This window comes from Sebastes fasciatus, chromosome 3 (genome assembly GCF_043250625.1).
Source record: "Sebastes fasciatus isolate fSebFas1 chromosome 3, fSebFas1.pri, whole genome shotgun sequence".
Classification (NCBI taxonomy): Eukaryota; Metazoa; Chordata; class Actinopteri; order Perciformes; family Sebastidae; genus Sebastes; species Sebastes fasciatus.
Genome location: NC_133797.1, coordinates 23,094,506 through 23,109,025, shown reverse-complemented (window position 1 = coordinate 23,109,025; position 14,520 = coordinate 23,094,506). Strand labels below are relative to the sequence as shown.

General features: G+C 39.0%; 1 protein-coding gene across 1 annotated transcript; it reads right to left on the bottom strand.

The window, feature by feature from the left end:
* Positions 1–175: 175 nt before the first annotated feature.
* Positions 176–11,783, bottom strand: smcr8b (Smith-Magenis syndrome chromosome region, candidate 8b). Its single transcript, XM_074629679.1, has 6 exons — positions 11,067–11,783; positions 7,968–8,380; positions 6,823–7,580; positions 6,180–6,656; positions 4,148–4,643; positions 176–3,275 (listed from the first exon to the last, which is right to left on the bottom strand). The coding sequence occupies exons 1-6, from the start codon at positions 11,244–11,246 to the stop codon at positions 2,828–2,830; spliced, it is 2,772 nt and encodes a 923-aa protein (XP_074485780.1). The 5' UTR covers positions 11,247–11,783; the 3' UTR covers positions 176–2,827.
* Positions 11,784–14,520: the final 2,737 nt, after the last annotated feature.

The following is a 14,520-nucleotide window of genomic DNA, read 5'->3' as shown; positions in this document are numbered from 1 at the left end:
TATAGTGCATACTATAGCGCTATACTATAGTGCTCCTGACGTTCCCTCTCCTGACGTTCCCTCTGTCGACGCACCGTTTGTTTGTTTTGGTCAGTAGTGGCTCCTGTGTAGATGGCGTGTTTCCAGTGGTGATCTTTGTCACCGAAAAACTTGCCAAAAAGCCAAAAACTTACAGTCGGATATACAAATCAATTTATTTTCACACTATAACAAAAGTATGTTACATCTCTTCAAGTCAACACATCCATCTTTAACCTGACTCACAATGAAAAACCTTTGCGCCACACCTGAATCAAATTAGTCCCAGTAGTACTAGACTACCATGCCCACAGCGCCACTCCTTGGTCACCATTGAAATGGCTCCCGTTAAAATGAAGAGACTTCAAACACATCCTCCTTGTTATTCATCATTTCATAACATTGTAGAGACATTTATGTTGCTTCTTCTTTAATGACTTGATCAGCTCAGTATGCTTATAGTCTTAAATTTAATTCTGCACAGTGGGATTGTTTTTATTTTAACCGAGTGGCAATCATGTAATGTTTTTAAATAAAAGGCAACTGTTTTTATGATTTTATGCTGTTTTTATTGCTTATATTGCTTAATTTAGAATATCGATTTAAAATATATGATTTTATTTTCAGAGTAAATACACACACACACGCTAAATTCGGCTCATATTTGCATCAATAAAAAAATGACAAACATCAAAGTACAGTGTTAAACAGAAGGAGGCTGTTGCCCTGTCATTAGCTGCTTTTTAGAGCTAAACCTTTTTTTTTTAAAAAGTGTTGTCTGGAACAAATAACATGACCTAATTAATAGATTATATAGTTTTCATTCATTACATTACAACTTTCAGAATTTTCATTTAGATCATTCTACTAAACTTTTGCATGTCTCAGTTTTCAATAAACTGCCTCCAGCTTGTTCAAAACTCTGCTGCCTTCCAGACAAAAAAAATATATTTACTGAAATGACTCCAGTTCAGCCTCATTACACCGGCTCCCAGTTCACTTAGGAATCCATTTAAACAAATCTCAAGTCAAGGTCCACTATCTAGCTTTTTCCAGGGCTTTCAACTACATCTGATGTCTTCAGCAGATTGCGTTAACTCAGTTGTCATGACGTCACAACAGCTGAGCCATCTCCATGATAGTCAGACCTATATTCACACTGAATATTAAAAAGATTTTATCTAACTAAAAGGAAGTGCAAGGCACAGTCCTGGACGATATTTCTGACCTTCTAAAACCATATTATCTTTAACTAAGTCTGTGGTCAAACTAAGGTCTCATGTGTTTAAACCTGACCTGTATTCACTGAAGTTCAGCTAAAACCTGCAGTACACATGGTGCTACTCCGATTGTAATGTTAAAAAACATTATCATATCATTACCATGGGTTACGATCTAGATTAAAAATGGGATAGAAGATCCCCTTCTTCAGACAAACTAAAGTTAAACATCTAACCATCAGAAAGACATAAGGTAACAGTAACCCCTTAACTGAACCACACGTCAAGTTATGGCAGGGCAATATGGCCAAAATCTTCTATCTCGATATAAGTCATTTTATATTGGGATAACTATATATATCATGATATAGCATGTTTTCTGCAAATTCAATAGTCAATATGAAATAACCACATGTAAAGCCTATTTTTGTTTGAATTAAATACTCAAAGTCTCATTTTAAAGAACTTGAGTGCAAAGTGAACACAACAGTTTTAAGTGAAATTATAGAGAAAAAATAAATAAATAAAAACCTAGCCTATATCACGAAAGAAACGATATAGACAAATATATACAATAGACATTTTTATATCACTTTGATGATATATATCGTCATATTGCCTAGCCCTAAGTTCAGCTCATGCTAAGACGGCTTCTAGTTTTTCATTTGTTGGTGAAATAGACAGGTAAGGCTAAAATAAGTCCCACTACAGTTTAATGTAGACTAATGTGATATTGGAAGTGGACTGAAGGGAGACCGAATTTAAATTTCTAGTGTATTCTCATTAATAGATTTTGAACTTCTTCATGAATTTGTGAAATTGAACTAAATAATCTTAAGAAAAAAAAAAGAAAAAAATTTCTTGTTATGATCTGGTGTTCACCTTTAAGAGAATAAAAGCTGCAACAATTAATCGATTCATCGACTAACTATTAAATTATTAATTATTAAGCTATTAAATTAATCGCCAACTATTTTGAAAATGAATCAGTTGCGACCTTAAAGAAAACAATCATGTTAAAGTTGTCTTTCAGCTGGCATAAACTCTGAGAGAACCAATCTTTTATTCTACTCTGCAGCTAAGCTTGTTAAATGCTAAATGACAGAGCAACAGACCTAGTTACAGCCAAGGCTGTTTATAAAAGTAAATAATTACCAGTCCATGTGGTACCATCAAGATTCACAAGCTACATGCAACAACACTGTGCTGGCTGAACAGTAATCTCAAACTGACAAGGTTTCATACCTGTATGTGGCTCAATTATCTTAAATCATAAAGAGTTCACATGTGATTCAGTGATAAGCTTTCATTGTAAAAACACACTCCAATACAAAATGAAGTACTTCATCTGTCGAGGCTGCCAGCATGTAAAAGTCTTTGGTGCCAGTGAGGCACTAGTGCAGTAATCCAGAGAGACATGGCTCACAGCATCATGGCGTAAAAATCATGCATACACACTAACATTCAACACTGCAGATAAAAACATACAGGCGTGATTCTTCAGTGGCCAGACAACTCAGTGCATTTGGTTGTAGGCATTATAATAGACTATCCCTAGGACTAGATCATTATTTTTGTCCAACCAGTGTTTATGCTGCATACGTATTTCTGTGCAGGTGCATTGAGTGGTAAGAGAAACTTAAAACCGGTGGTCCACGTCCTGCGTGGCGCTGTTTGATGAGGTCACACAGGAAATGCATCACCCTCAAATCATACTCACTGCCGCGGAATACTTGCGTGAACAGGAAGTCCTTTTCTTCTGTGCCACTGTTCCCTCCAGCAGTGTTCGGGCGATGTAAAGCACGATTAAACGTGTACAGCAGAGCCTTGTTGGCCAGCGCAGTCAGGCAGCTCTCCAGGTGCAGCAGGTAGGTGAGGCCTCGGCTGATGCCGGTGTGAGGATCAGCCAGTCTGCTGATGAGAGAGCCAGAGTATGAAGGACAGCGCAGCGTCCTCTGGTCCAGATCCAACATCGCCAAATAACGACTGTAGCGAGTCAGAGAGTGAAGAATGCTGGCCGAAGAGCTGGAGGATGATCTGGTCCAAAAGAAAAGGAGAGCATGTAACAGAATAGAGTTTTCATTTGTTCTTAACTTTGTCTTAAAAACATTGACTAGGGTCCCTAAACAGTCTTTTTAACTGTTTAAAACTAAATGAACTACATAAATTGGGTATGACTGTAAGGCTGAGACTCTTGTGGATCCAACTGTATTCATGTGTGATGATGTTAGACTCCATAGTAGCCATTTCATTGTAGTGAGATAATTTTTTGCTTGACCTCACTGTATAAAATGACCTGTGGTGACCTCTAGGATAATCACAGCCTCATGAAACATTACAGCCACAAACTAGAGACCTAGAGCATTCAGCGGATGGATGACTTTCCTAGGTAGATGGACAATAAGGGGGTTTATGAACAGTTTCCAGAACAGAAGTGCTCGCCATCCAATCGCCAAAAAATGCAATTCTTGCAGAAATCTCCAAATGTCAAAAGTTTTTGATACCAAATCACAGCATAGCTTTTTCTATGGTGTTCCTCAAGGTCTTGGTGTCTTAATGTGTTATTTTGGAGGGATTATTGATAATTTTTATTAATCTCGAGTGGTAAAAAATGGTTAAATGTATTTCTGATTAATGACTAGAACAGCTTGACACACAGTGCTGAGCTGCATCTCAAATGAATCTTCAGGTTCCCAGCTTTCAGATGATGTACACCACTTCTATGTGACATCTACTGTTGACCTGTTATCTCCCCCTAAAAACAAGCAACCAAGAAAAGATGACAGGCCACCTCAACGTAAAAATGAATTAAGTGTTGGACTCGACTAAAACAAAATACAAAATAAGAAAAAACATAGAAATATGCAGACAGGCAGGTGATCGGCAGTTGACTGTGTCTTGTGGAGTACCTGTGTATTCCTATCAGTCTCCAGGTGAGCAGGTCGGTCAGTTGAAGCGGCGCGGTCAAACACAGCACCACAGCGTTTCCATCAGGACCAGGAGCAGGCAGGAAGAGACTCAGAGCGTCCACCAGTTTTCTGACCAAAGTCTCGTCTCCCCCGATGACGACCAGCGGCCGACCGCTCAGGAGACAAAACACGGCATGCTGGGAGAAGGAGTTCTGTTTGAGGAACCTTAGGGCTCTGAGTCCAGCCTTCCTTCTCTTCCTCCTTCTATCTGTGCGGGTGTTGCTGTGGAAATTTTGGTCGGTAGAGGGCGGGTCTGAGGAGCCGGTGAAGCTGGCGCAGTCGGACGCCTCGTCGACGCTCAGCAGCCTGAGAGGAGTGCAGGGTGGAGACCACCGGTCAACCTCATCCAGGGCAACGGGAGGGGCGAAGTTGACATGAAGGTCAGGCACCGACTGCACCGTCTGAGGCACTTCAGACCACTGAGGCGTCGACTCCACTGTAATACAATAATAACATTGTATCATCAAGTTACTACTGAGATTCTCATACACGGCAAAATCACTAAAAAGAAGTCCAATGGGGCCAGAAACATGAACATGAAACAAACTGTTTGTTGTAAACATCCATCACAGTTTGCAGACTGACTTCCTGGTTCAACTTTGACCTGATGTTCTTGTGCATGCAGTTTTTCTTGATCAATACTCCAAATGAAGTGGTTTAGATAATCTGACTCGTTTATCTGCTTATATTGCTCACCCCATCGGACTTTGCCGTGTTCCCAGATATCAGAGTATTATAACGGCTGTAACTGATAGAAATAAAGGCCAAAACTACAAAAAAAATAGAGTTGTAATAAATTGAGTTATCCTTTAATAAAATATAACTGCAGACATATAGCTTGTATCTGTAATTAATAAAGTAATGAGTAATTTACTACATGGAATAAATTACAATGTGTATCATTATTGTGTGCAGCTGACTGATCTCTGCTGAGAGATGTTATTTAGTCTCAAAACTCCGACAGCTCAAGAAGGAGCCCTTGGGGTTTACAAATCAAGGTTCAGTAGTTTTTCAAAACATTATTTTACCAATTTTGTTGAGTTAAGCCACCGTGTTTTTCCAGCAACAACCTCAGTTCTGTTCACTGACTGGCTGCTGTACTTGTGCACTATTTAGAGCTGAGGATGGAGTTTTTTTTAACCTCTCTGGCTTGTCTGCAGGCGTCTGCTGTCTGCTGCTTGTTTAGCAAAGGTCGGGTTATGATAGAAATAGTTGTGTAACAAATTAAGAAGGAGAGCTGGAGAGAGAAGTTCAAACCAGATCAGATCAGATTGTCAATTTCGGAAAGTTACAGAAATGGTCGGATGCAGCCCCCCCTAATTCAACATCGGGGGGCAGGGGATCTCTGAAGCTATGCAACTCTCGACAAACAATTCTGAAGAAGCATATTTTCACTTTTGAAAACGCTCTCAATTTTGTTCCTCTGCTCGTTTTGGACACTTAAAAACAGCTTATTGACAACGGTCACTGAAGCAGAATGACTTAAAAGTCTTAAAACGACAGCCTCGCATTTTAGTGTGGACAGAGATCTTTACTAAAACAATCTGTAAATGCAAGTGGACGTTGTTGTCACAATTGTTCAATCTTCTGAAACTCATTCATGGTTATACTGTCATTGTTTCACCGTTTCATATCTCTGAAAGGTACTGTAGGGCTGCTACAACTAACCACATATTTATTTTCATTGTTCAATTGTCTCGATTAATAATTGTCTCATAAGATAAAATGATGAAGTGATGACATTTTGGACAGACATGGATGTAAACTGCTTCTTGACTGGTTGCCAGTGGCATACAACTGTGAGGCGGTAATTCTAGTTTCTATTTGTTAGTTGCTTTCTGGAGCTAGGCACAAAATAATTTCACTATACGTGGTACTGTGTATGTGACAAATAAACATGTAGTAGTATGACGTAGTCTTGAATCGTGTTTAAATGGGGCTTTAGACATTAATAATGTAGCGAATGTTTTACCTTGCAGCCGTTTGGACGTCTTCTCAGGACTGTTGTCTTCATGGACTTGATTGCTCTTCAAACATTCAATGACCTTCTCCTCTCTCACTATAACCTCACCCCTAACAGTTATTTGCTTTAAGGCCTCATCTCTGTCAACACGACCCTCATCTTCCTGAACAGGCTCTTCGTTTTCATCGTCATTTACTAAAGTAGTTGCATTCGACGTCTTCTCTTTGAGGACGTCAGATTTACACTCTGTCAGTATCTCCTCCTCCTCCTCCTCCTCCTCCTTCTCAAAGCCGTTACTCAGAGGCTGGTACTCTGCATCTTCCTCTGTGATGGCGGTGAGGTCGTCAGGAAAGATGGACTCGGTGGTACTCAGTACCTCGATGCTGTCCTCACTGTTGGCTCGTCTGGCGTACGCTCGCACGCGCCTGAATCCTGAATCTACTGTAGCTCGCCTGTAATAGGTGTCCGTCATTCCAAGTGATGCTTCTGTTGAAGAGAGTGAACTGTGTCAGCTTGTCCAGTTGTCAAAGAAGCATGTTTGAGGGAATATACTGTCATATTTTTTTTATTATCAATTAGTTAATCTTTTAATCTACAAAAGGTCAAAATAGAAAAGAACTCCCATCACCCATCATCTAATTGTTTGTTGTACCTCTGCTGTCAGATCCAGCGACGACATGCTGCGTCCGATAAGACTTCTCAGTCCCGAGCACTTCAATGCTGTCGCCGCTGCTCACACTTCCTGTCATCTCCGTGGCAACATCGAGGTCAGGGGTCACTGTCCCAGCTTCTCCTGCCTCCAGTTTGATGGGGATCTCCTCCACGCAGGAGCAGAATGACTCCAGGCTCATTGGTTCTGATTGAAACATCTCAACGCCGCTTTTTCTCCCCGTCGCCCTCTGCAGCTCTGCCTCAGTGCTCTCTCTCTCCTCCTCATCATCTCCGTCTTCTGGGCTCCACAGCTCAAACAGGAAGTTGATAAGCGTGAGCCTCCTGGACAACGACCGTGTGACACATGCAGTTCGCAGCATACTCCTGTCGCCTCGTAGGCGGCGCTCTATGTCGGCGAGCTGATCCTTCATTAGAGTCAGGAAGTATGCATTGCAAAGCTCATGCAGAGCCTTCAGGCGGCGCTCGGACCTGCAGGAGGTGGAGGTGGAGAGGGAGGGACAGTGCTCAGGAGGCAGTAACGCAGTCGGATCAGTGAGGGAGTCGGCTGGGTCGTATGGCAGGAAGTCAGGCTGTTTCAGCTTCCTGTTTGGGTAGGAAGTGACCTGGCGCAGGAGGTCTCTATGACTTAAGATTGAACGCTCTACAGCTTCAAGCTCATCTGCTTTTTCTCCCTCCTCTGTGAACCCATTTGTTGTCATCGGAAGTTCTGTCTCCTGTAGCAGAGTCAACCGCGAGTACCTGAAACAGTCAGAGAGAGTTTATTTAGTCAGCGCAGAGTGTACCTACACCAGGCTGTAGTGTTGTAGACATTGATATCTCCACAGTGGCTGAACGAGTTTTTAAAATTCAAACTGCATTTGAGACTTCCATCTCCCTTCATTCATTTGTAATTTGAGCTGCGAAGATAGCCCTTACCAATCTCTTACAATGTTAGTTTATCTCAACATCCTGGGAACATAGGGATGACCCCCTCTGTATTGCAATTTCAATAAAGTGACATATTGGCCAAAATGGATATATCTGTAATAAGATAATATCGGCCAATTAGCCAGAGGTGGATGCTGGTGTGTCAGTCAGGCTCTAATTCATAAGTATATGTACATTGTTATTTCATCCTGATCTTACTCAAGCTCCTGTAATTTTCTCTGCAGCTCCATAGAAAACGCTTGTCTGTTTCCCGTCTTGAGGCTGTCGGAGGCCTGAGAGAACCTCGTCGACAGTTCAGAGAAGTTCTCCATCAGCTTCTTCTGGTCAGAACACACGTACGCCATGCAGAAAGGCCGCACCATGCCCCGAGCCTCCAGGTCATATAGGGTCATGTGGTGAACGTATGCAAAAGCATCCTCCGCCGAATCTCCCAGAACCACCTTGGAGTCCTCATTGAAGTTGAGTCGAGGGCCGGGGGATGCAGGCTGGGAGTGGCAGGGGCCGGACGCCTGGTAGTCCACGGACATAATGCGAACAGAGAAGTGGTTGAGGTCAAACGATCCGATGACTCCGAGGTCGTCCGGTATTGTCAGCACAGGTTTGGGTCCCACCTACAAACATACAACAGAGGTTTGTAGAGACGCAGTACAATATAAACATTAATCTACAGCAGTGGTCTGCAACCTTTCTTATAAAGTGCCATTTTTTATTTTTCTTGTTAATCAGTGTGCCATATCAACATCAAGGTTAACATTAAGTTTAATTATGACACTATCAAATTTTAAATCTCAACAGATCTGTAATTTTATTCCATCCATATTTGGCAAAGTGTATAGTGACGACTGTGTGACGTTTGTGAATCTTGTGAAGAGTATTTATGCAATTTGTTCTCAGGTCTCTCTTGTAAAAGAGATCTTAATCTCATTGTGACTTCCTGAATAAATTAAACTCACTCATCAGTTGCGACACCATTACCATGAGAGAAACAGAGGCGCAATGTTCATTTTGTTGAGAAAATGCAGCAATATAACCAGACTTCATCTAATAAACAAAAGTAAAAGATATAAATAAATAGAATATATATTAAATAATTAAATATTCAGAGTTTTAATGAAGTTCAGTGATTTGTTAACATTAAATAACTAATAAAACAGAGGTAATTCACATATGTGCAAGCAATCTATATCATTATTATAATTATTATTATTATTATTGAATCCTAGAAGGTTACTCTATGACACTACACATATTATTTTATTGTACTACATATCTATTATGTAATTTTATATTTTTAATATTTTATAAGTCAATTAAGAACAAATTATTATTTAAAATGGTAGCCTGGTAATATATAGTATCATTATTATACACCTTATATCCCATAATTGTTATTATACCCGATTATATTCTTCACTTTGTCACTTTGCACAGGAATATGAGGAAACTGCATTATTGTTGCATTTTTTTTTGCACATTTACAACATTAATGCACATAAAGCACATTTATGTACACTGGACTCAGGTAGGCTATTGTATTTTAGAGGTTTCTTATTTGAATTTATTGCATATTGTTTTACTTAATGTTTCTCCTCTACTGATTTGTATCTGTATATACAGTAGCTTTAATATATTTTTATCCTTATCCTTTTGGTATTTTTATCTGCTCTGCTTTATGTGCTGCTGTAACACATTTTATTTCCCCAAGTAAGTCATTAGTCTTATTTCATTCCCCTTTTCCCCCTCATGATGTAACTCCTACATCTTAAAACACAAGTGAAAGTCCCTGTCAGATATTGTTTAATGATTCCCAAAACACAGCAGGTAAAGTAAAGTAAAGTCAAGTAAAGTATAGTAAAGAAAAGTAAAGTATACTAAAGTATAGTATAGTAAATAAAGTAAAGTATATTAAAGTAAAGTAAAGTATATTAAAGTAAAGTATGGTATAGTAAAGTAAAGTATAGTAAAGTAAAGTATAGTAAAGTATAGTAAAGTAAAGTATAGAATAGTAAAGTATAGTATAGTGAAGTAAAGTAAAGTATAGTAAAGTAAAGTAAAGTATAGTAAAGTAAAGTAAAGTATTGTAAAGTACAGTAAAGTAAAGTATAGTAAAGTATAGTATAGTATAGTGAAGTAAAGTAAAGTATAGTATAGTGAAGTAAAGTAAAGTATAGTACAGTAAATTAAAGTATTGTAAAGTACAGTAAAGTAAAGTATAGTATAGCATAGTAAAGTAAAGTATAGTAAAGTATAGTAAAGTATAGCATAGTAAAGTATTGTAAAGAATAGTGAAGTAAAGTATTGTAAAGTACAGTAAAGTAAAGTATAGTATAGTGAAGTAAAGTAAAGTATAGTATAGTACAGTAAATTAAAGTATTGTAAAGTACAGTAAAGTAAAGTATAGTAAAGTAAAGTATTGTAAAGTAAAGTATAGTATAGTATAGTATAGTAAAGTAAAGTATAGTAAAGTACAGTAAAGTAAAGTAAAGTATTGTAAAGTAAAGTATAGTATAGTAAAGTAAAGTATAGCATAGTAAAGTAAAGTATTGTAAAGTAAAGTATAGTATAGTAAAGTAAAGTATAGTAAAGTACAGTAAAGTAAAGTATTGTAAAGTAAAGTATAGCATAGTAAAGTAAAGTATAGTAAAGTACAGTAAAGTAAAGTAAAGTATTGTAAAGTAAAGTATAGTATAGTAAAGTAAAGTAAAGTATTGTAAAGTAAAGTATAGTATAGTAAAGTATAGCATAGTAAAGTAAAGTATAGTAAAGTACAGTAAAGTAAAGTAAAGTAAAGTATAGTATAGTAAAGTAAAGTAAAGTATAGTAAGTAAGTACAGTAGTAAAGTAAAGAGTATAGTATAGTAAAGTAAAGTAAAAGTAAAAGTATTGTAAAGTAAGTATAGTATAGTAAAGTAAAGTATAGCTAGTAAAGTAAAGTATAGCATAGTAAAGTATAGTAAAGTACAGTAAGTAAAGTAGTAGAGAAAGTATAGTAAGTAAAGTAAGTTAAGTAAAGTAAAGTATTGTATAGTATAGTAAAGTTAAAGTAAAAGTATAGTATAGTACAGTAAGTAAAGTATAGTAAAGTAAAGTAAAAGTAAAGAAAGTAAAGGATAGTATAGTAAAGTAAAGTATAGTATAGTAAAGTATAGTATAGTAAAGTAAAGTATAGTAAAGTAAAGTAAAGTAAAGTATAGTAAAGTAAAGTATAGTATAGTATAGTAAAGTAAAGTAAAGTATAGTAAAGTAAAGTAAAGTATAGCATAGTAAAGTAAAGTAAAGTATAACACACACACACACCTGCTCTGAGAACTCAGCCACCAGTATGAAGTCTCTGAGGAACTGGGCCGAGGTGGTCCAGGGGTTGGATGGAGGTAGACGGGGGACAGAGAGCTCTTCAGGTAGACCGTCCTGGTCCTCTTCTCCTAGACCAAACCCCTCAGGGCTGGTGAAGGCCAGCAGGTCCGGAGACCCGATCATCTCCACACCGTGAGGAGGGTCAGTCAGTCAGAGTCAGCCCATGGAGGAACTACTCAGCACCGGGCTGAACATCACAGAGTCCCGGTCCGGCCTTCAGTCGGTGAGTCAGCTGTTCACACGGGACGCCACCACAAACACAACAACAACAACCGGAGGGTTAACAAACTTGTTGCGCAGTTGTTTAACACCACCAAGCCGTTCAGTTAAAGCTTCAACTCTCCGCTTAACGTCGAACAGAAACTATCCCAGCGGACGTTTACAGGAACAAACACCAGCCGTTAACGGAGAAGTGAAACTCTCCTGCGGGCTGCAGTCACACGGTTAGATAACCTTTGTCCCGGGATCTGTGTTCCTCTTTACTCATAATGAGCCGAGAACTACTACCGGTGCCTCAGTGTCTCGTCTTCGACCGGCAGACTGAGCCCTCTACGGCCATATTTAGCCGTGTGACGGACACCGGCCCGGTCCGTTACCAAAGAGACGCTTCACCGGCTGGAGGGCTCGAGCATGAACGTTTAACAGCCGTGGTCTCCAGTCAAGTCAGTTACAATGAGGAAGACTTCCGGTCACCAGTTTCAAAATAAAATGTTTTTTGTTGTTTTTTTTACATCCGCTGGCAATTGACAAACATATGTTTTTTTGTTTGTTTATTAAGATCCCCACAGCAGTTATTCTTCCTGGGGTCCATATAGTTTACATGGTGACAATACAAAAATACACATTCACACTAATCATCATACACTAACATAACACATCGTAATACACGTCAATTGTAAATAAAACAATAACTGACACAGTTTAAATGACAAAAACACAAAGAAAATAGAGCGGCTCCGACTGAATCTATCATGATCCAACAGATACATATCATCATTTAACATGATATGCCCTTAATACCCTTACACACCAAAGAATACTTATTACTAAAGTTTCTTCTGAAGTAATGCTCTTTTAGTGTTTTTTTAAAACCATATATAGTATTTTGTTGTGTAATATGATTTGGGAGTGAATTCCATTCTTGCATTGCTCTGTATATTGCTGTACTTTGACCTGATTTGGTTTTGGATCTTGGTAAAGTAAAACAACCTGCAGCAGCAGCATGCCTTCTGGAATAAGTGTGTGTATCTGTACTAAAGGATAGTTTTGTTTGATTTATGGCGCAATTCAAACGGGATCAAAAAAAATATTTATTTCTCTCTCCCTTGACTACTGTACATATTTATTCCTAAATAAACTCTGAAAAAAAGGTTCGGAAACTTGTGTTTGGTGGATTATTTCTCTGTTGTTACAATGCTAATTGTCATTGTATTTTACATCGTTGGAAAACCTGTTTATTTACTTTCACAATGATGTCCAACTTGTAAGGATCATGCATTTGTGGGATGAGCAGCACAGCTGATTATGTGGGTAGTGCCCAAGTGAAATTTGCCAAAATGCTCTGCCAATGGTAAACAGTGTATTCTCCTGTTGGTATTGACTCTTGTTTTGAGTTGTATGGTATACAGTAAACAGGTAATCTGAAAAGAAATCATGTGCCTCTGTGTCCTCCGTTGCACCTAATGGAATTTGCAAGATTTCACAGATTGGAGGAAAACAACCAATCAGAGCTGATCTGGAGCCTGCTGTCTCTGAGCAGCTGTCAATCACTCGCATACTCTGATCAAACGGTCAAACTAGGCAGCGCTGATCAAATATAAATCCACATTCTGTTCGGAGTTTGTGAGTGATTGAGAGCTGCCTCAGTTGAATGAACAGCCAATAGGAACGCTCTCTTTCTGAAATGACCTGTGATTGGCCAAAGTCTCCCGTCATAGATGTTTTAAAGCCTGAAAACAGAGCCATGAGGAGGTGCAGAAGTCTAGTTTTCTCTCAGAACACTTGAATTACAATATGCCGAAAGGTTATTATGGAATTTTTGCCCAGTGATGCTAAAAATATACTGCCTACTGCTGCTTTAATTACTGATTACAGAAGGAAGAAGGAGGAGGTCTCCCCTGTGACAATTAAGGGTCAGCAGATAGAAATCGTCCAGTCACACAAATATCTTGGTGTCTACCTGGACAGTAAATTAAACTGGAAAAAGAACACCAATGCTGTAGTCAACAAGAATCAGTCAAGACTATTCTTCTTAGGGAAGCTTAGATCCTTTGATATCCGCAAGAAGCTCCTACATGGATCTTAGCTAGTGTTCTCAGCTAGGGCAGCTGTGACTTGGAGGTAGAGCAGGTCGTCCACCAATTGGAGGGTCGGTGGTTCAATCTGCGGCTCCTCCGGTCACATGTTGAAGTGTCCTTGAGCAAGACACTTGACCCCAAATTGCTCCTGAAAGGATAGCCATCGCTGTGTGAATGAGTATTGAGTAATGAGTATTTAGGTTAGATCCTGATGGGCAGGTTGGCCTCTTGCATGGCAGCCTCTGCCATCAGTGTATGAATGTGTGTGTGAATAGGTGAATGCTGACATGTAGTGTAAAGTGCTTTGAGTGGTCGGAAGACTAGAAAGGCGCTATATAAATGCAAGTCCATTTACCATTCCTCTTTTATGCTGTGCTGTGCTGAGAGGCAGCATCACTGTGGATGATAAAAACAGGATCAATAAGATGATCAGAGAGGCTGGCTCAGTCATTGGCCTTATCCCAGACTCACTTGCGGTCGCTGTAGTGAAGAGAACAAAGGCCAAATTAAAAAAAATTTCTGTATTTTGAAGGCCATCCATTGCACAGTGTTTTTGACCGACTCAGTAGCTCATTCAGTGAACGACTTAAGGATGTCTCAGTGTTCTACTGAACGATTCTCTTTTGTTCCAGCAGCGGTAACATTTTTTAATGAAGACTTTTAGATGTGGTTTTTAGATGTAGCATCATTCAGCTGTTAATCATGTCTCAGATGACTCTTTATAGTGTAATGTATGACTATGATACCAGCTCCATGAAAGAAGCAGTGCTTTCACTTACATTGAGAGAGCATGAGGCCAGTGATGAAGACAGATGAGTCAGCTACCCACAATAGATGTCGAAGAGGTGGATTCCTTGGCCGAGGAGCTTTCCTCATTTCATAGGTGGAGTTCTCGGGATCCCTGTTGCTGCACTGAAACGGACGTTAACAAGACTCATCAACAAAAAACACGCACCACAGCTACAGCTAAATTAATGAATAAATAATTAATTAATAAATGAAAAGCATAATACAACTAAAATAGTCCAATATTATCTGATACATTTCAGCACATTAAAGAGTAGGTTCACATTTCTTCAAGTCTATCTTAAAGGGGACAT